The sequence below is a fragment of the Gopherus evgoodei genome, chromosome 2 (assembly GCF_007399415.2).
Source record: "Gopherus evgoodei ecotype Sinaloan lineage chromosome 2, rGopEvg1_v1.p, whole genome shotgun sequence".
Taxonomy (NCBI): domain Eukaryota; kingdom Metazoa; phylum Chordata; order Testudines; family Testudinidae; genus Gopherus; species Gopherus evgoodei.
Window position 1 is genome coordinate 219,144,246 of NC_044323.1, and position 21,132 is coordinate 219,165,377.

At 37.6% G+C, this 21,132-nt stretch overlaps 1 protein-coding gene across 11 annotated transcripts in view; it reads right to left on the reverse strand.

The window, feature by feature from the left end:
- Positions 1–21,132, reverse strand: part of TRAPPC8 (trafficking protein particle complex 8) — a 116,305-nt gene that overhangs the window by 31,820 nt on the left and 63,353 nt on the right. For all 11 annotated transcript variants that reach the window (XM_030552976.1, XM_030552982.1, XM_030552981.1 and 8 more), the window contains 9 exons: positions 16,872–16,980; positions 12,219–12,413; positions 11,868–11,998; positions 10,184–10,255; positions 9,585–9,711; positions 7,502–7,659; positions 6,432–6,874; positions 3,040–3,184; positions 21–117 (listed from right to left, as the gene is read on the reverse strand). In XM_030552976.1, the coding sequence (XP_030408836.1) occupies positions 21–117; positions 3,040–3,184; positions 6,432–6,874; positions 7,502–7,659; positions 9,585–9,711; positions 10,184–10,255; positions 11,868–11,998; positions 12,219–12,413; positions 16,872–16,980 (1,477 nt within the window). The remainder of the gene's footprint in view (positions 1–20; positions 118–3,039; positions 3,185–6,431; positions 6,875–7,501; positions 7,660–9,584; positions 9,712–10,183; positions 10,256–11,867; positions 11,999–12,218; positions 12,414–16,871; positions 16,981–21,132) is intronic.

The window sequence follows — 21,132 nt, forward strand, 5'->3', positions numbered from 1 at the left end:
TACTTGATACAAATACAAACCTTTGTCTTCAAAGCGATTTACAGCTTTCTGTAACTTCCAGTGTTTGCTGTTACTTGATACTTGTACTATATGAAATTCTTTAACACCAGCTTCACTCTACATAAAAATGAGAAAGTTAATTGTGCCAATCTAAACCAACTGACAAAAGGAGCAAATTTTTATTCTATAAATGAAGAACTCTATTTCAAAATCTAGGAGATTTGGCATCTTTAGGAAAGCCTCAATCCATATTACTAGTAATACAGGTACACCACTACCCAGATATAATACTGTCCTCGGGAGCCAAAAAAATCTTACTGCATTATAGGTGAAATCATATTATAATCAAACTTGCTTTGATCCGTCGGAGTGCACAGCCCCGCGTGCCCCCCCCCCCGAGCAGTGCTTTACCACGTTATATCAGAATTTGTATTATACTGGGTCGCGTTATATCAGGGTAGAGGTGTATATCCAGAGGCCACAATAGATTGGAGTCCCTTTGTGCTAGGCATTGTACAAAGACAACAAGAAAGTTCTTGCCCTGAAGAGCCTTTACATTAAATAATCAGTCAAGAGAAAGGATGGAAGAGAAACAGAGGCACGGAGAGGAAGTTTTACACAGCAGGACAGCAACAGAGTTTGAACAAAACCAAGGCCTTCTAATTCTCAGTCAAGTTTTCTATCCACTAGGACACTGACTCTATCCATATCACTGTCTAAAATTACTTAGGTAAATATGCCAAATCAGGTGGGCCAGAAGGACAAAACCTATGTTTTAAATCAACTTTAAGACTTAATGTTGCCTAATAACCTGCCTGTTTTTCTTAACATTTCCAAGAATGATAAAAACATTCTGCACAATTCAGTTACATCTAAAACACTAATTAAAAATGTTTTATTGGAAGCTATGGAAGCCTACAGATGTCAGAATTCCGGCCTTACACATGCCCTCAGCAACACAATGTGCCTGTGCATATCAAATATTGCAGGGGTACTCAAACTGGGGGTCAGGACCCCTCAGGGAGTCATGAGGCTATTACATGGGGCAATGCAACCTGTCAGCCTCCACCCCAAGCCCCACTTTGCCTCTAGTATTTATAATGGTGTTAAATATATAAAAAAGTGTTTTTAATTTATAAGGGGGGGGGTCGCACTCAGAGGCTTGCTATGTGAAAGGGGTCACCAGTACAAAAGTTTGAGAACCACTGAAATATTGGCTCAGTTCAGTGATTCAACTAGCACCCAACTGTTTAAAAATTCATCAGTAGGGATTCAGTTATATTATTCTGCAGTTTAGTGCAGACACTGTAGCTTCACCTTGCTGGAGCATGGAAACTCTTAAATATGCATAATTCCACTATAGGCTATGCCAATAATTTCTAGTGAAATGGAATGGTCTAGTGGTCTGAACTCAGAAATGGCAGTGAGGAGCCTGGTTTCTAGTTGTACCCGACAAACTCCTTAAAAGCCTTTAGACAAGTCATTTAACCTTTCTGCCTCACTTTATCAGTATAAAAATCTCTCTCCCCTTCAAAGGAATGTTGTGATGTTTAATTTGTTTTTTAAAGTATCCTAACAGTATCAATTTCTAGTGCTACCCAAATATAACTACAAATTAAGAAATATTCAAGTTACAATATTAATAGGTTTAATGAGTCGAAGGTAATAGTGAAAAGCTGACTAAATTTAGCATTACATGTGGAATTCCCTCCCACAGCCAGGTTAGAGAACTACTGAACATTTTTCTTCGCTCTTGTCTTCCAGCATGCTCTGCTGTGGCAGCCTATCATAGGCTACACTGGTGATAACACATTACCAGAAGAACTCTGTCAGATTACACAGTTGGCCTCAAAGTAATACGCCTCTCCCCCGCCCCATTGTTAGAATTTAAACACTATACTGAATATTAGTTTACAATAGTTTATATCTTGGTGGTAGTACATCTTTTAAAAAACAAAGCAAAAAAGGCACTTATTGATTCCTAAAAATCAGGATTTCACAATGAATAGAATGCAACCCGCAATTGGTTCATACCCTGGGTTGTACTCAGCTGGTTGAGGGGGAATAAAGCAGCAAAATACTGAAAGCCCTAGGACCCAGTAAGAGTACAGAGCAAACTAGCAGCTACCCCACACTCCTTCCACCTGCTGCCCCCCTCCCTCTTTATAACTAATACCAGCACAGCAACGGTGTTCCAGTGAACAAGGTTCCAAACGGTGTTCCAGTGAACAAGAGTTAAATGCTATGTGGTCAGTGAGAAGCACACTTATAAATGCCCATATAACAGACCTACTATGACAGAGCCTCACACAAAAAAAAGTCTGATATTTCTTATGACCCAATTTCTAAACCTTGGCTTGTAACAAGAAAGTACGTTTGGGGTTTTGGGAGTAGTGTGAAAAGATTGCAAACCAGTGCTACAGGTCATGCCAAGCTACTGTACCAGCAGCACCCATTACTTCAATTAGGGCGACCTACCAGATTGAGAGTTTGGCTAGTAGGTGTAAGCAAGAGTCGAAGACTCAGATTCCAAGTTCACAATGTTGAACTGAATCATTTTTTCATTTGCAGCTAGCAACAAAACTTGTGTGATAGAATGAAAGGCTTAGATATGCAATTCAGAGCTAGTTATCCATGCTTGCAACTGATGGGCATCAAGAATGCTTCAAATGCAACTTACAATGTACACCCTTTCAAGTCAAATAAAAACTGACACCTATCACAGTTCCTAAAGCATATTTGGGGGGAGGGAGGAATTACAGTGGAACTTGTCTACACTGAACTTTGATTTAGTGAAATTCCACTTGTAGTTGAAGAGTCCTAAATTGTTTCAATGCATTTTATTGAGCAAGTTTCACTTAGAACTTCATGTTTATAATAAATCTGTTTTGCAAAATAGTTTGTCTTAATTAGCATGCTAAAGAGAAACTTGTCTATCAGCAGACCAAGCATATGCTATCCAGACATGCAGCCATGAGAGTAAACCTTGGTAAAAGAGTATAAAGACAAAATAAAATCCCCTTTTCTAAACAAACTTACAGTATTGATATTTTCCACATCCACAAACACCAGCATATTGTCCCCTTTGCCTTCATCCTCAAGGGCATTACTTCTACAGACAGTAGCTCGAACATTCAAAGATCGGCTGGTACATATAACTGCAGTGTGTCTTAATACTCTATGACTAGAAAGAAAGCATCAGGTTCTAAATTGCAATACTGGTTTATCAGAGAAATTCTCATTAACAATTATGCTTTTACATTTAAAAGCAGGTGTAATCAGGCCATAAATTTGTTTCCAGCTCCCGCTGAGAAGAAATTCTTTGCTATATAGCATCTCCCACACCAAGATAAAAGATGTAGCAAGTTGACACATCTTCGTAGTGTCTGAAAACCTGTACTACTGATTAGGCTCACGGTTCTGGAGAATGTAAATACAAGAGCTATAACACTGACACAGGTTCAGATCTAACCAGATGCGGGGGTGGGGAAGGAGTTTATAACTGCTGGTCAAAATTTTAAGTGTTAATCTAGTGCAGGAGTAGGCAACCTATGGCACACATGCCAAAGGTGGCACACAAGCTGATTTTCAGTGGCACTCACACTGCCCAGGTCCTGGTCACCGGTCTGGGGGGTGCTGCATTTTAATTTAATTTTAAATGAAGCGTCTTAAACATTTTAAAAACCTTATTTACTTTACATACAACAATAGTTTAGTTATATATTATAGACTTATAGAAAGAGACCTTCTAAAAATGTTAAAATGTATTGCTGGCACGCGAAACCTTATTAGAGTAAATAAATGAAGACTCAGCACACCACTTCTGAAAGGTTGCCGACCCCTGATCTAGTGAGTACTTCAGTGCTGATAAACAAAATACGTTAATTTCTTTAGTGCCCAAAGTTCCCATATATCAGTCTGTATTTTGAAAAGTACAACTTTCAATTAGCTATAGTCACACACATATGTTGAGTATGCGACCACTTTAAAGTGTGGTTTTAGTCCAAAAAGACTACAAATGGCACCACACATTCAAAAACACCTGATACCTGTGCGCATCCAGAATCTTAAACTGCTTACTCCAGCAAAAAAAGAGGCTTATTTCTAACCCTGTTAGCAGTGCAAGAGCAAGTCAACTATTGTGAGCTTTATATTTTTCTAGCTAACAAGTACTTAACAAAAAGATACAACTTGACCAATTTTCTGAAGGTCAGCAGATCTGCCTGTATTCTGCAATACACCAGAAAGTGAGTTCTGTAGACCTTTTACTGAGACTCTCTGCACTTGGAAGATGACAGGAGGCCTGTGAAATTCACAGAGCACAAGTATAATATGCTCATAGCAAAGTCAATCAATATTTGATGGTATGTATCCAGTTACATTATATGCTCTGTGGACACAACCCACTTAAGCCTGTAGGATGGGTAACTTATAGGGAGCTAAACGACAAAGTTCTTCAGTCCAGTTTACAGAACTCACTTCTATTAGACTTGAGAGAGACGAGGTGGGAGAGGCGATCTCTTTTATTAGACTAACTCCTGTTGGTGAGACAGACAAGCTTTTGAGCTCCACAGAGCTCTTCTGTTAGATTTAACAGGTAATCTGAACTGTAGCTAGGTGCTTTTTATGGACAACATCACTATAATATACAAGTAGCTCAGCCTCATTAATTCATCCTCAACATCTATTTGAGGTAGTGAAGTATTCTCACTTTACAGATGGGGAACTGTGAAAATGACTACGTAAGTTGTCCAAGGTCACATAGGAAGTATTGGTACAACTGGGAACAAAACTCAGATCTCCCAAGTCCCAGTGACTTAATCTAAGTAAAGCTAGAGGTGGAGAAGGCACAGCAAGTCAAGAATATGAACAACATCCCTGCACTGATTTGAAACTGTAAGAACCAGCCAGGACATATGTTATGAAGGGGGAAAAATGAAAGGCAGAAAATGAAGAGAGGGATTGAAAACACTGAATTCTCCACTCTGATCTATGAGCAGATAGAAATTAAAATGTTAGATGAATGTATTGGTTCACTAGTTTCTCCTGAAGGGCTCACTCCTCCATGGTCTGGACAACTGACGCTTGATGAACTGATAGGCTCTAAAGAACCACACTGTTTACAAAAGACTCAGCCCCTATCTGCTACTACTCCTAAACTGTATTAGCCAGGATAGGGACTGAACCTGAGAAGCAGTATAAGTCTCTCTGTAGAACCAGAGGAACAAGGCACAATAAGGAAGGGCATGTTATGGGACCAGCTGATGCATCTTGTGCACTCTTTGGAAGCTTGGGAGTGGACACTGAATTTAAATGTGGTTCACCTCTGTTACAAGGGAAAAAAGGAAGAAGGAATCTGTGGATATTTGGGAATCTGGAGGGGTAATGGAGTGGGGGGAGGCAGCCCAGAATGTTGTTGGTGGCTTCTTCTGGCAGATATCCAACGCAGGAACTCTGTATGGGAGGGATATGGTTATCAGGTAATACGGATTGGAAAAGGATTTAAAGGAAAGCACTCATCGGAGCTGCGGAGGTGGGTTTGGCGCCCCTACATCTTGAACAGCAGAGAGCTGACCCTGCACTGTACAATTTGTTTCCGGATACTCCTAGCTATTAAAAGGAAATAAAAGGTGCAGCTTAATTAATCCACATCCTTGGTCTCCTGTCATTCTTCCAGTGTGAACAATCTCTTCCTGCCTATGTCAACCTGATTAGCTGGTATTTTGTAAGTGGTAACACGAAAAAAAAATAAAAAAAATAAAAAGGAGGTATAAAAAAAACATCACAAATGGTACGGCCACCTTCTCTTCAGATGAGTGGCAAAACAAATATATTGAGTAAGAAAGTGAAAAGAGACTACTGTGATTTTGTTTTTGTGAAAAGGCTATTTGTTTTTGATTATTGGCTGAAGAAATTAATAAGTTGGAACTGTTGGCCAAGTTCTGAGCTGAAAGCAAACTTCCTTGAGGCTCTGATGTGGACAGAGCTTCCCTTTTACAGTATCCAATACCAACCACTCCACACTCTCTTCCCCTAGGAAAGCAAGACAACCCACTAACCAGAACTAAATATGCTTCCACGGTGAAGGGCTGACTTCACGTACATTGTCCTTTGCTAAGAATTCAGGGAGATTTCTTTCATTCATGAGTGTAGTACTTTGCACGTGTTTTGGACAGAGCAATTTTTCAATCAGTTTGACAATTTAACCAGAAAGTTAATCTAGCAAGCAGTGAGTTCAGTGTAATATATAGCCACTGATGTTTATGCTTTTCTTTACTACTACAGCAAAGTTAGACACCAATTAGACACCACTTTCATTTTTAGGGCACTTGAGTCCAGAAGTATTTAACATACCTAAATACATTTAGTGTCAAGTAGTTTTCTAGGTAAAACCTAATGTAGTTTGAAAAAGCTTGTTAAAAAAATCTTACCACATTTTTGAGTGTTTTTTAATACTTTCATAGTAAAACAAAAAGTTTATTTCATGAACTCCTTCTTCATCTGGTCCATGTAACCACATTGGAAGCTGGATTGAAGCCCCAGGGAGGAGGACAGAGTCGGGAAGTGGGACGTGTATCACCTCTGGCTGACTTCCTGTGCCAAGCCCAAAGTTTACAGAAGAAGCTGATGACATCAGTGCTGTGCATACAGAGGTAGAATCTGTCACAACAGTCTTATAAGCACTACAGTTTTCCGAAGCTGATGGATTCAGCGGTGTTAAAACACCAGTATTTCCACCAAAAGTAAAAAATTCTGGATGTTTTGATACAACCTTCAGTGCAGTAAGAGGACACTTGCTCACATTCACAAATTCTACATATGCTTTTCTGATTTCTCCACAGAGCAGCCCTGTAGGAAAATTTATAAAGAAAACCTGCATTGGGGGGAAAAAATTTATAAGGTTAACAATTTAATAGTAACAGATTTCTGAAAATAACTTGAAGCTGCCACAGTATTTATAAACTAAATTTGTCAATGTTAAATTTAACAGTAAAGGGAATCACACTGAACCCTAGTAAATGAAGGGATTTTTCTGTTTCATTTTTGCTTTCCCTGACCCCCTTTATACTCAGGAAATAAGGCCCTACTTTGGGAAATTAGGTTTTGCTACTGGATATAGGAAAAACAAAATGCTAATTTGCCAGATATATTTTTTTTCTTGAAGCTTTTACTAATAAAGTTGTCTTAACTCAGATTCTGGCAGAAGTGTCTATACTTCAACAGGGGCAGAAATTTGTGATGATACCTGTAACTTTGAGGTTTCACCTGAATTAGATACAAACTTGGTAGTTGGAAAAACTGGTATAGCTATAAAAGAATGACTTACATAAACCACTACATTCTGCCCCTTTATAAGATTGCCATTTTGGATGTTAGGTCAAAAGATCGCAATGCTATAAATAAAGTTAAACCAAAAGTAAAGAATATTATTGTTTTATAAAAGTACAGCTGAACATTTGATTATGTGCTCAAGTTATTAGCAGGGGAGAATATAAAATACCTCCAACAAGGGCATTTCCTCAGTTATAATAGGATCCAAACGTCGATCTGGTCCATATTTAATGGATGTTTTTTCTTCTTTTGTATTATTAAGTCGAGGGCCCTGAATTTCTAAGTCCTGTCGTCCTCGTACAGATATCCCATTATAGACAAACTTTCCTGAAATAACAACCAACAGTTTGAAACCATGAAGTTACATAAGCAAAATAGTCTACTTGTTTTTTTTAGCCTCAAATCCTTTCAATTTCATGGCTTTCTAAAAAAGAAGATATACTTGAAAACCATTTACTATTTTTCATTTTAAGTGTGAACATAATGATTATTAATAGTGCCCTACCAAATTCACAGCCATGAAAAACACATCATGGACCATGAAATCTGGTCTTCTGTGTACTTTTACCCTATAATATATAGATTTCACAGGGGAGATCAGCATTTCTCAAACTGGGAATCCTGATCCAAAAGGGGGTCACGGGAGGCTGCAAGGTTATTGTAGGGGGGTCACAGTATTGCCACTCTTACTTCAGTGCTGCCTTCAGAGCTAGGTGGCCGGAAAGCAGCGGCTGCTGGCGAGGCACCCAGTTCTGAAAGGCAGCACCGCCAGGAGCTGTGCAGAAGTAAGGGTGGCAATGGGTATCCGAAGAGTGGTGGCTGCTGGATAAGGGCCCAGCTCTGAAGGCAGCAGTACAGAAAAATTTGGAAAGCAATATCATACCATGTTACCCCCGTACTCCTGCGCTGCTGCTGGGGGTGGTGCTGCCTTCATAGCTGGGCTCCCACCTCTGAAGGGAGCACTGCCGGCAGCTGCATGGCAAGAGTAAGGATAGCAATACCACAACCCCCCTACAATAAATCTTGTGATGCCTCCACATCCTCCTTTTGGGTTAGGACCCCTACAGTTACAACACGGTGGAATTTAGTAAGGCCCTAATTATTACAGATTAAATGGCACCCTTTGAGACTAGCATTCATGAAACAGGAATTGTACTGGCAGTGCAATCTGCACCTGCATAGAAGCCATGCCTCAACTGTTTTGGAAGGTCCAAAACAATACAGTTCAATTTTTAACCTAATTAATTCTTATCCTGGCAGAAATGTCAGAAAACCCAGTTAGATGGGTCTTCTGACAGTTCTTAACCAGGAACTGGGTTGAGACCAATCACACAGGCATAAAATAGCAAAATATTTTTTTTCATTCCTAACCTTAATTGAACTTCCATATAAAGTTAGAAAACAAAACCTTTCCTGGAAGATGATTTAGAAAGGAGGAGGAAAGTTATAGACCTATTTTGAAATGAAGTTAAAAATTTTATGAAAGCAGTTCAGAACACGCCACCGTCCACCCACACTGGTCAAAGTAAAAAGGAGTGTAAGACATGATAGATGGCCACATTTAGTGAGCTCTGTTTTGAAAGACTAAAAAGTAAGAGCTACTAACCCAGCTTACTCTATATAAAGTATGTATCCAAAGGAATAGCATGTTTTAGGAAAGGAAAAAGGGGTGACAACTGAAACCTTTTAAGAAGTCCTTGGCTGAAGTAATTTTTAATATCATATCAAATCTGATTAAATTATAGCTTGACAACAAACTATGCCTGAGAAATTCACATTTTCAAAGCAATATTGGGAAAAAAAGCTGGTGATTATAAACAGGCGGAAAAGATGAAAGCTCAAGTGGTATTGAGATAGGAGGAGACAGCTAGAAGAGAAATAAATGGAGAGGGATTCTAGAGAAGAAGAAAGTTGCAAAGGCTAAAGAAGGCAAAACATAGTAAATGTGAATTTGTTTTGATTTAGATGTGATTTTTAAATTTTCCTGGTTTTTTTTCTTAAACCTAGGATACAAATGCTGAAGGAAAAGTAGTTTAGGCAACAGAAAACCTCTACTTCCCTTCCATCCTCTTTCTATGTGCTGCTTCAGTCTGCCACTTGTGTCCACTTACTTTATCAGTCTCTCCCTCTTTCTTTAGACATGCTCCTTCCACCACCACCAGCTGCCATTGTTTACCTGGCAGACTTCAGTTCTATTCTGTGGTACAAACTAAGATTTTCTGCCATTTCTCAGAGGAATGCCATATCCTTACCTGCTTGCAATCCAATTGAAGGATCAATCCCATCTATCATCACAGTACCCTGAATAGTGCCAAGATTGTAAACGACTCCCAGAATATGTAGCTCCCCTGTTTGATGGGGAAAGAGCTTTAGTCTTGCCTGTGGAGATATGTTAAATTTTGTTGTTGTTGCTACTAAGAAAAAATCCACTTATTTTTTATATTCAATGTCCCATTTTTACAAAAATTCATAGCAACATTATATAATAATGCACTTTTAAATCAGAAAAGTGTTAATTGTAACTAACTCAATATCTACAAGATTTTTGTTTTTACATTTTTGCAGAATAGTTCATTTGCACATCAGCAGAAAATCATCAAGCACACAGGAAAAAAATCTCTTCAGAAAGAAAAATTTATAATCTGGAATTAGCCTGTTAGAGATCTTAAAAACAAAGGATAATACTGATGTACCAAGCACTGCAGTAAAAGGAAATTATTCCAAATGGAACTACTTCTGTTTGATAGAATATCTAAACTTGTCTTTCATTTTTAAGAAATAAATTGTACCTAAACATACAATATTGGATAATGCACATTCAAAGCGTAAATATAAACATTTACCTACTTACCAATTTTGTTTCTTCGCTATTAATTAAGAACTCAGCTATTACTTCAGCTCCTATCATGTCATTTCCACATGCCTAGGAAGGAAAGGAGGGAAAAAAGCAATTGGTTGAAGAGCTGTTTTTATTTCCTTATTCACAATGTTCCTCTGAACTAAATTGCTACAAATACTAGTTCCTGCAACAGTGTGTTGTTTTAGGGCACTTCAAAGATGCAAAAGAATGCACAATTTGAAACTGTAAACAGGGACCTGTAGAAATGCAACCAGCGCCAGCAGACTCCCTTTATTACCACTTTTAAGGTAGATAGGTAATTTTTAAAGCACTGATCAACCTTCTAGGCCTAGTGAGCCACTTCATTAATGAACAGCATTCCAGAGACCAATTTTGTTGTTTACATCATGACAGTGCATGTGAGATTCATCACATATTGTGAGATGATCAGCTCTGAATATGGATTTCATTGAGAATTACAGAGGTTACATAGGCTTGTACCCCAGGCACAACAAATAAAAAGGAGTTTTCTGAAGGAGAAAGTTAGCCAAACCACAAGTATGAAGTTGCTTCTTTCTATGGTTGGCTAGAAATAATCAGTCATTAATACTGAGGGACTACAGTATCACGTAAAAACAGTCATTAGTTGAAAGATTAAGAAAGTGGTCTAAATAACACCTTTTCACAGGAAATCAATTTGATATGACAGAAATATATTAAACGTTTCAGAACAACAAACTTTATGACAGACCTCTTTCAATAAGAACGGTCATTTTAAGAGGAACTTCTGCCAAGAGACATTATCCAAAGTGCCATTATAAGTACAGGTTATTTTAAATATCAAGGGGTTGATTATGAAGCTACTAAAATAATGAAAGGTATCAGAAAATACCCATGTTACATAAAAGACTACATGAAACAATTTATGTTAAAAGAAAGCCAATGAGAACTGAAAATCTAAGCAAATTCAAACGTAACATAAGGAATCAACTGGCCACAGAGTTATATTACTTGATTATAAACATAGCAGATATTAATTATAAATATGCAGATTAAGTAATCCTACCTAATTACACCTCTGCCCTGATATAACGCTGTCCTCAGGAGCCAAAAAAAATCTTACCATGCTATAGGTGAAACTGCATTATATCGAACTTACTTTGATCTGCTGTAGCGCACAGCTGCCCCCACCCCGGAGTGTTGCTTTACTGCATTATATCGGGTCGCGTTATATTGGGGGTAGAGGTGTAGTAAGAAAAAACAGGCATTGATGCAAAAGTTAAGAATGCATAAAAAGTTTCACCCTGCTGCTGTTATGCCACACTTCAACTATCTGAGAACAGATGACTCAAGCTACTTTAAAGGGTGTGTAATTTAAATAATCTTGTTAAAATCAGAGTTTAGAAATACTTTACATAATATCTGTGCTTCAAACTTTTACACTATTTACCACTGAATAGTGTAAAACCTTTAAAAGCATTTGCCAGCTTTTAATAGACACCCTCCCCCCCCCCCCCCAAAAAAAAAAATTACAGCAGAAAATAATTGTAGTAACTCATGGTATTCGCTGACAAATGTTGCCTTTTTAATAAAAGCAACATCTCAATATTCTGCCACAGAAGAGTACGTTTAAGAATAAAATTGTTTAAATTGTAAAAAATAGTTCGGCAACAGTTAAATGTTCTTAATTACTCACCAACTCTTTTGTTGCTCCATTATGCTTTGCACTGAAATCTTTAGGTTGGAATTTCCAAAGCAATGATAAATCAGTCAACAAAAGTGGAATCTTCAATGGGTTTCTAAAGGCTACTTCCACTGTTACTGGTTCTATTAAGAAAAAGCTATTATGTACTTTACATGGACTACATATTTCAACAAGTGATTACAGGCTATATATTCCTAATATGATCTGAAACTCAATTTTCACCTCAAACAAGCCATATCACAAAAAGTAGCTTGGTTAGTTCCACGACAGCAATGGAAAACTTCCTGCAGATTACATTTAAAGACCCCTGATTTTTAAAGAATCCATATGCTATAAATTTACCTTCTACTACAGCAAGTGGAAACTTGGAGTTATCTGAATAGCTGTTCAAACAATACTGCGTTGGTTGAAAGTTTGATGGTATTACTCCTTTGTTAACCACAGCCACAACCTGTTCTTCAAGCTCCTTCCATTGGTGAGAAGATTCACAATCATATTCCTGATCAAGACTTATATGTGTGGCTGCCTGCTTTTCACCTAATAGAGAATAAATCAAAATTAAGTGGCATAAGAGAGTGGTGCACAACAGTTATAATACAAAGGGCTGTATTGGCAGCTTGCCAGGGTCCCAAGGTTCCTAATCAATTTTTATATCTGATTCATTTGATATCACTTCCCAAGTGGGTCATGTGAGATACTTTACTCATGTGCACTTGTGAAGTACAATACACTCAAAATATATTCACATTTTCTCAAGCCATTTGATTTTAAAATGTAGGTGCAGATAATTTAAGAGTTTCACACAATCTTTTTTAAATACACACGCTTAAGTGTGCAAGTGGAATAAAAACTTAACTAATTTACAACAGCAAAAGTTCAGTTTATGAACTAAAAACAGACTAAAAGTCTACACTAAAATACAGAAAAAGATATATTTAATTTGCACTCAGCATTTTATCTGAGAATCTCAAAACACTTCAGACATTTTACCTGAGGAGGCAGGTAAGTATTATGGCTACTTGGCACACAGATCAACAGAATCAGTTTAAGATTATGATTCCCAAAGTGTACAGTGCAGGCAGAACTCTCAACTGTTCAAAGTCTTTGTTTTTATTTTTAAAATGTGAAATCTGTTATGGTTGTGAAGAAAATCTTCACAAAGTTGAAGCATGTAACCAATGCAACAATGGTTGCTTGGGCCTGAATCAATAGCTCTGAGATTCTGAGTACCCAAATCATTTTAACTGGAGCTAACTCAAATGCCAATGACAGTTAATGCCTATATAAAGAATTCTATTGGGCAATAAAACATGTAAGAAACAAGGAAGTATTATATTATGAAGATCTCACTAATGTTTCCCAGAGTTGGTTTGGTGATGACCTAATGGGGGTGGAAGGACACAGAAGATTTATACATTAATGTGTAGGCTTTCAACCACAAACAGCAGAGGGTGGAGAAAACGCTTTCAGAACATTTGGGACATATTCCAGTAACAAATCTGAGGGTCATCCTTGGCAAGTGTTGTACCTTCTAACCCACACCTCTTGGAAATTTACTAAAGCAAACTGGCTCTCAGAATAAAAGACTTGATGCCAATCTAGACCAACACATACTCTTACTCATTATATGAATCTAAAAAATGGGCTTGTGCTAAATCCTGTTACAAAGAAGATACTCTGGTTATAAAATTTTGTATAAGTGAATTTTAATATTTTTAAAAGTTCAGAATGTTACATAACACCTAATCCAAAACATGATTACATTGTTAACTAAAATTTTATCATTGCTATTAACTGTCAAATATAAATATTTCTATCCTTGCTCAGTAACTTAGTACAGATCATTCAATTATTCATAAAAATCATGCTCAAGTTAACACTCCTCTACATTACTGCAAAATATAGACCTTTTTTGGATCTCCTTACATTCTCTTATTTTTCAGGCTAATTTATTCTTTAACATTACTACTATTTCATCTGAACACTACCACATAGCATATATAAAAGCATCAAGACAGTTTTTTTTTTTACACATTTTCTCAGTTAAAGTTGTTTTCATAAAGACTTTTATATGGATCCAAGCCATTTAAGAAAGAACAATCACTCATCTTTTTCAATTTGTCTCTGTGCTCTCTTTTCCTAGCCTACTTAACATAGTTCTCCCAAGGATCATAAATAAACAGTACAATTTAGTCATTACTACTCTACTATAAATACATCACATTTTGTTCAGACAAAAATCACTACATAAAGCATGTTTCATTTATTTACAAAAAAGAATCAAGTAAAATAATTTATACCACTATGTAGAAGGCTAAGAAAATCTTTTTTCTTCTGTAAATTTTATGCCAATAAGTCAATTCTGAAAGAAAATCCTCTAGAACTAGTTAAATGGAGGTTTCCTAACATTTAAACTTTAAAATTCCCTCAAGTGACGGGAAATATGTTCCCCCTTAGTATATGTACATAACTTACTAACTTTTGAAAGTTATGTATACTAAAGAGTGAAAATTATTTGGACATTATGCATTTATCTTTCAAACTTTCTTCAGTTTTTGGTGTAACAGTGTGGTGGTTGGCAAAAAAGTTTCAGTAATGACAACTTTAATTGCCAAATATATAAACTCCACAGGCCTGTTGACCGTGCCTAGATTATGATTTAAAGTGTGATGTTAGCACCGTTAGTTAACACATGGCTAAGGTGTTTTAAAAGTCTAGTATAGACAAGGCATGTAGACATGCTCAACTAGTTAAAGGCTACTGTTTCAGTGGGACTTGTACTGTCATTCAGATGCTTTTGAAAATCCTACCCCTAAGAGCCAAGTTTTATAAGCAACATGTATTAAAAAAAAATCTTGCCCAGGACTTCTTTTGTATGTATGATTTTATGTGCAGAACTTATTGAAGAAAAGCAATGTCAAATTATTTCTGAAACTTCTAGATCCATAGCTATTCTTGCCTAATGAATGACTGCCCTGTACAGTCCAAGTCCAGCTCCTTTGAAAGTTCTCTCCCACACTCAAGAGCCTCCCCATATTGGTCAACCGTTCCATACTTTCAGTGAACAGAAGATCACAGATGGTGGATCAGCATTTCACTGGCTGAGACTAACAAAGCCTGGCACTAGACAGATGTAGAAGTGTTCAGACTGCCTCGGAGGGACATTGCAAGATCAACCTGCCCTTTTGGAAATTAAAAAGGACTATACAAGGGGTCAGCCAGGGATCTCTTTTGTTGGTGTCACTGAAAAGAGCCACTTAACTGGGTTGATTTGACTGGAGGTCTAAGAAACAGTGGGAGTTTTCAGTTCCTATGAACTCTAGGTCCATCACTCCAGCGATTCAGAAGCCTGAACTCATCAGCTGGGGAGACCGAGAGCACACCAACAAACTAATTTAGCGGGTTACCCCTTCTGGAATTTCTTACAAGCACCTGTAATTGTCTGCTGTGCCCACATTTATCAATAAGGTTAAGGATCTAAGTGCTCCATGAATATAAGATGGCAAAGGGAGATCTGAAGATAGAACTTTAAAGGGACCCAGGAGGAAACCCATAGACTGAGCAATCAGAGCTAAGAGGATCAATATCTTAAGGATTGTGGATACAGAACTGGAGAAATATACTTCAGGCATCCTATTAATGTATACTGATTTGCATTCCATTAAAAAAAAAAAGGTGCACCTACCCTTTATGAATTCCTTGACACATTTTAGAAATAACTCTAGTTACTCCCTTACATTATTATTAATACATAATACTGAATAGCTGAAGACAGAAGTCGGAATGTACAAAGGCCCTCAAAGAAATACAAATCTCTGGTTGGGGCAAATTCCCCAAGCTGCTAATTCTGCTTCTGATGGCATCAGAACCTTCTGCTCCTGACATAACTATTTGGCTTGGAAATAGTTGTGGCATACTGGAGAATAAGGAGCAGATGATTAAGTATTAGTAACAAAACTTTTCATTTTATTTGTAAATACCCTTTTAAAAATAAGCATATATTATGTTCATTTCCAAGTTTCCACAAGGTATAATTATTTAAGGACCCATTTCATGATGTTTATATGGACTCACACTGGAATACCTAGTAGTTACTCCCAAGCTACTAGGAACAATCAAAATAGAGGGTAATTGGTAGAGTCCTTCCAATTCCACGGCTGTGAAAAATGTGTCTCAAACCATAAAATAAGCCTTTCCCCATTAAATCTGATCTCTCATTGGCTGCTGGCAATGCCCCAGCTAAGAGGGGCTCCTAGCTGCAAGTCCCTTTTGGGCTGGGAAGGGATCGGACTTGTCCTTCCGTTGCATAGCGCTGGGGTGTGAGAGAGATCACACCCATCTCTGAGTGCCTCTCCCTGCTGCAGGTAGCTCCCTGCCCAGCAGCGGAGATTCCTGCAGTTGGAGGAGACTTGGAGAGGTGGGTCCGATATCCCCCAGCTACTGGAAGCGCCCTAGCCAGGGAGCTCCTAGCTGAGAGTCCCTGCTGGGCTGAGGTGAGACAGGACTTGTCCTTCCCTTGCATGGCAGCTGGGGGAAGAGCGGGGAAGATCAGACCCACATGTCTACCTTTTGGGTTGGGCCCCCCATGAAATTTCAGATATGAACACCTGAAAATGTGAAATTAACCAATTTTAAAACCTCCTAACAATGAAATTGATCAAAATGGACTGTAAATTTGGTAAGGCCCTAGAAATGTGTACTGATTGTACCTCAAGGATAAGTTCCTAACTTAGGGGGTGAAAGCATTTCAAACCCAAAGTTCTCCCTTGATTTTGAGGGAAATTTAATATAATTCAGTAATCAACAACAAGAGAAATAAGCTTGACCTACAAAACTAACTTATGAGATATATAAAGCTGAGATGACAAAGAATGGAAAAGCAAAAGACTGATTAGAATGAAGAAACATTGAAGTTTCTTGTAGGTTACCTTATTCATCTCTCTTTTGGTCCACCATAAAACAGTTGCATCAAACAATCACTGAAAATTCACTAACCTTCTGCTGGTCGTCGATCATGTCCAAAGAATACTCGTGTTGCAGAATTGTTAATATATGGTAAAGGAAGTTGTGGTAAAGGGCCATCGGGTGATAGCTGAGTTACATTCTGGAATAAGAAGACAGGATTTTTTTTCTTAAATGCATTGCACCTACATAAATATGCTTTTTACAATCCGTGTTCAAAAACTGGAGACCAACTTACAAGTTCAGTTGCTATGCATTGATAAAAAGCAAAGAAATTAGATCTGCATCTATGCTATGCTTTACCCATTTCTTTGTACAAACTTTAAACTGTCGAAATAGTTTTAAAAACTCAAAAATTAAACAGCAAAATGAAAGGAGTGGACCTAGCTCCCTATTTTAAGAGTGGGGAATCTATGAAAAGATTTGTAAATAAAAGAATCAGCATTTTAATTCACCACTCTAATCTTAATTTTGTCAACAGGCTTTTGATGAACACATTAAATTGTAAAGTTCTCTCCTTTGTTTCAATATTCAGTAACCAAGTACATTGGCTCTGTATTATTAGGTAATTTTAATGATACCCATCTTTATACTGCACTCTATTTGTGAGATGTAAGCTCACATACCCAATTATTGCTAATTAAAATAAATAATCTATTGCACTTTCCCTCCTTTTTTACATTTTAAATTAAGATACTATTTCTCAAATTGATCTTTCCTACTAAACAAAGAAAAGTTTGTCGTCGCATACAGCTACGAAATCCTAATCATACGCAAAGACACCAAGATCCATCTCACTGAATTTAATCTTCTCTACGCAGGTAGTAGGGACAACAGTAAATATCTAATAGCCCTCCAAGGCGGCCCCTTCAAAATAGGTTGCTATAGTGCAGAGACGTTTTGGAAAAACCGAACCGTGCATGTATGTACAATATATTTCTAAAATCCAGGTTAAGGTGGAACCATTCCTAATTAAGTCTCCAGGTATATTAATGATTTTGAATCTGCAAAGCTGTCAAATATTAACTTAATATTTGTAAGCTTACTGCAATAATATAGCTGGAAATTCAAAAGCAATTATAAGCAAAACATGGGGACATCAGCTTCTCTCCTCTGTGCTTTTTTGGAGTATTTTAGGTCAATAGTTGCAAAGAATTCATTAATTCAGGATTCTGGGTAAAAAAGATACTAATTTTAAAATATTTATGGTATACATATACAATTTGCTAACTATTTGATTTTTTTTTTAAATAAGCTTTTCAAGTTGACATTTAATTTGTGTGCAGAAAGTGGTACTGTGTGCACTGTGCATTCATTCTATGGTTACTCCTGGGGGAATTCTGCACCAAAAAATTTAAAATTCTGTGCACAATATTTGAAAATTCTGCATATTTTATTTGCTAAAATAACCCAATATAATCATGACAGTTTCAAATATTTTGGTAATTTATTTTAAAATACCTGTCAGCAAGTATGTCTGTAACAATACAGGCACCCAAAAAAAGATTCTGGTAATTTTTTTGACTATTTGTTTGTTCATTTCTTGCCAGGCATATTAATACAGAACTTTGAGTAATTCATTTAAACTATAATACAGAAACATATTTCCTGCACCTGTCAGAAGCAGTGCAAAGGCTTGGGGGAGTCAGGGGTAACGAAGGAGCCTTGAGTGAACTTTGTGGTTGCTGGGTGTGTGTGGGAGAAGTATGGAACAGGGTGGGGGGGGCTGGGGTAGGGTAGGAGGGATTGTTAAGGAGTTGGGGAGCCTCCCCCATGCAGACCGTGGCTGACCCCAAGCCTCTCCCATTCAGTCAGGCACATCTGCCCCAACCCCCCATGTATCCCTGCCCCCATGTGGCCCTGCAGCACTACTCCCATTCAGCTCCTGGCTTAATGCTGTCACCCCCTCTAGCTTCTGAGCCCCCACCCCAACATAATCTCCCTCACTAGTTATTCTGAACTGGAGTTTATACCCACCCCCACCCCCCGCCACTAGTAGACAAGTGTGTCCCACTCTGTCTGTCCGTTCTACCCTATCTTCGCAAGCAGCGTGCTCTGATGAACTTCTGCTCCTGGGGGGAATTCTGGGCTACTGTGCACAATATTATGTTTCCTGAAAGAAAATACATTCTGCCTAAGAAGTGCTGCAGTTCTGCCTTTTGCCCACCAGAGGACACTGTGGTGCCAGAAGAGCCTGCAGCCAGCTGCATTCAAGCTGCTGGCTGTTCTGGCACCACAGCAGCCTTTGGTGGGTGAAAGGCTGAACTGAAGCACTTCTTGGGCCGAATGTATTTTGAGTAGGAAAAAAATTGTGTGACCAGACTTGAATTCTGCACATGCTCAATAGCACAGAATTCCCCCCAGGAGCATATGGTGTACTATGTTTCAAAGTCAGGTACACCCTACTATCAAGTAGATGCAATACATCATCTTAGAATTACTTTACCCCATTGCTGGCTGGAAATTCGAGTCTAGATTCCCCTAAAGCATATATTAATTTAATCCATGGTGATTTTCTGCAGTTGTGGCATTCTTTTAAGCATATTGACGCTGAATTAGAAGTGAACAATGCTAAGTAGATTTGGAAATAAAAACCCATTCACTACCATGAATTCTATTCGCTACCCTCTCTAACAGAGGTTTGAAATACCCAAGGGTACACATTGGTAATACTTCTATAACTTGTCAGGTACTTTTTTTAAATTTGATGAAATAAGAGTTAAGTAAGATTGCCAACTAACTTTAATGGTTACCAAGGTGGATAAAAATGATTTAAAACAAAATCAAAAATCAAAAAAATCTGAAAAAATGCTTTTTGAGGAAAAAACCTAAAGACAGTTTTAATTAAGATACTTTATAGCTCAAAGATATCTCATCATGGAATGGGGATTATAAATTTTAATTCTATAGTATGAGACAAATTCCTGTAATGTTTAAGAAAAGTTTTGTAAATGAGTTCCAATAGTTCGCGGATTAGGGACCCAATCTTATGGGGTTCCAGGGGCTTCTGTATAGATTACTTAGGTTAATCTTTCTATCTACCCAATGGGACTCAGTGCTCAGTCTAGAAGCAACCATCAGAGATGCTTACTTTTGCAGTTCTCAAACTGTGGATTTGTGTCTCCAGAGATAACATGCTTGTTAACAGCAAAAACGTTTTTAAATAAATAAAAATAAATATCGAGGTGAGAAATAACAGAGCTCAACCCTATTGTCCCTCTGTAAATTTGTGTACCCAGAGTCAATCCCTTACCTCTCTCTAAAAGTGCAAAGTTTCAAAAATTTCAATGAATAGAAGATTGTTGGGGGCAGAATAGATCTGGACAAGAAGTCTGGAGACAAATGTGAGAAGTGAGGGACAGGCAACAGAAACAAAAGTGAAACTGTTTGAGCAGCATATTCCAGAAGTCTTGAGGTCTTTCTGAGTGTAGTCTTAATTGATTTGAGATCTACCACAGCATTCTCTCGCTAGAAGGGAAAACCTATAATGCCAGCAGGGCATAAAGAGACTCAGTTTGGAAATATGTTAATGAAGTACCTTTATCTGTGGGTAAGACAGGCATGCGTGCAAAATGCAAACAGTGTAACAAAGAAACGCAAGGCCTGGTTGCCCGAAAGAAACATCATCATGAGAAGTGTTCCTTCTCGGCAGGAAGCTGCGTTGAAGATGATGAAAGGAACATGTCTGAACATGCAGAATCTTCAGATTGGTAAACTTTTTTTTTTTTCATACTTCTTTCTTAAGTACTGCCTGTCTTCCTTCTGGACTATTCTTGAATTCTTATGTTTGAGCCAAAAATATAGTTGTTCCTCTATGGTACTATCATTGTAAATGCAGTTGTGATAAAAAATAAATAACTGAAATAGGCAGATCTTCCTTTTACAATTTCACTTTTAAAGTAGTATTGAGTGTCAGGAATGCAATGAGTAATACTAAATGAACAGTATGGTAATAAAAATTAAATAACTGCATTGACATTTTGTTTAGGAGAATCCATCCTCAACATACAGGATTCTGAAGACTTCAAGATCACCATCATTTTTTATAGTTTTAGAGTTTTCAGTCACATCATGTATGTCACATAACCACAGTATATCACCTGTAGCAAAAAGAAAAAAAATCTCTATCATCCAGAAACAACCATAGATAAGTTTGTTATAAGAACCAGCAGATTACAAAAAGAGGTAATTGATGAAAAAATTGCCCAGTTTGTTTATGTAACAAACTTTCTTTTCTGTACGATTGAAAACCCACACTTCATTAACATCGTTCAGTCATTAAGACCAAGATACA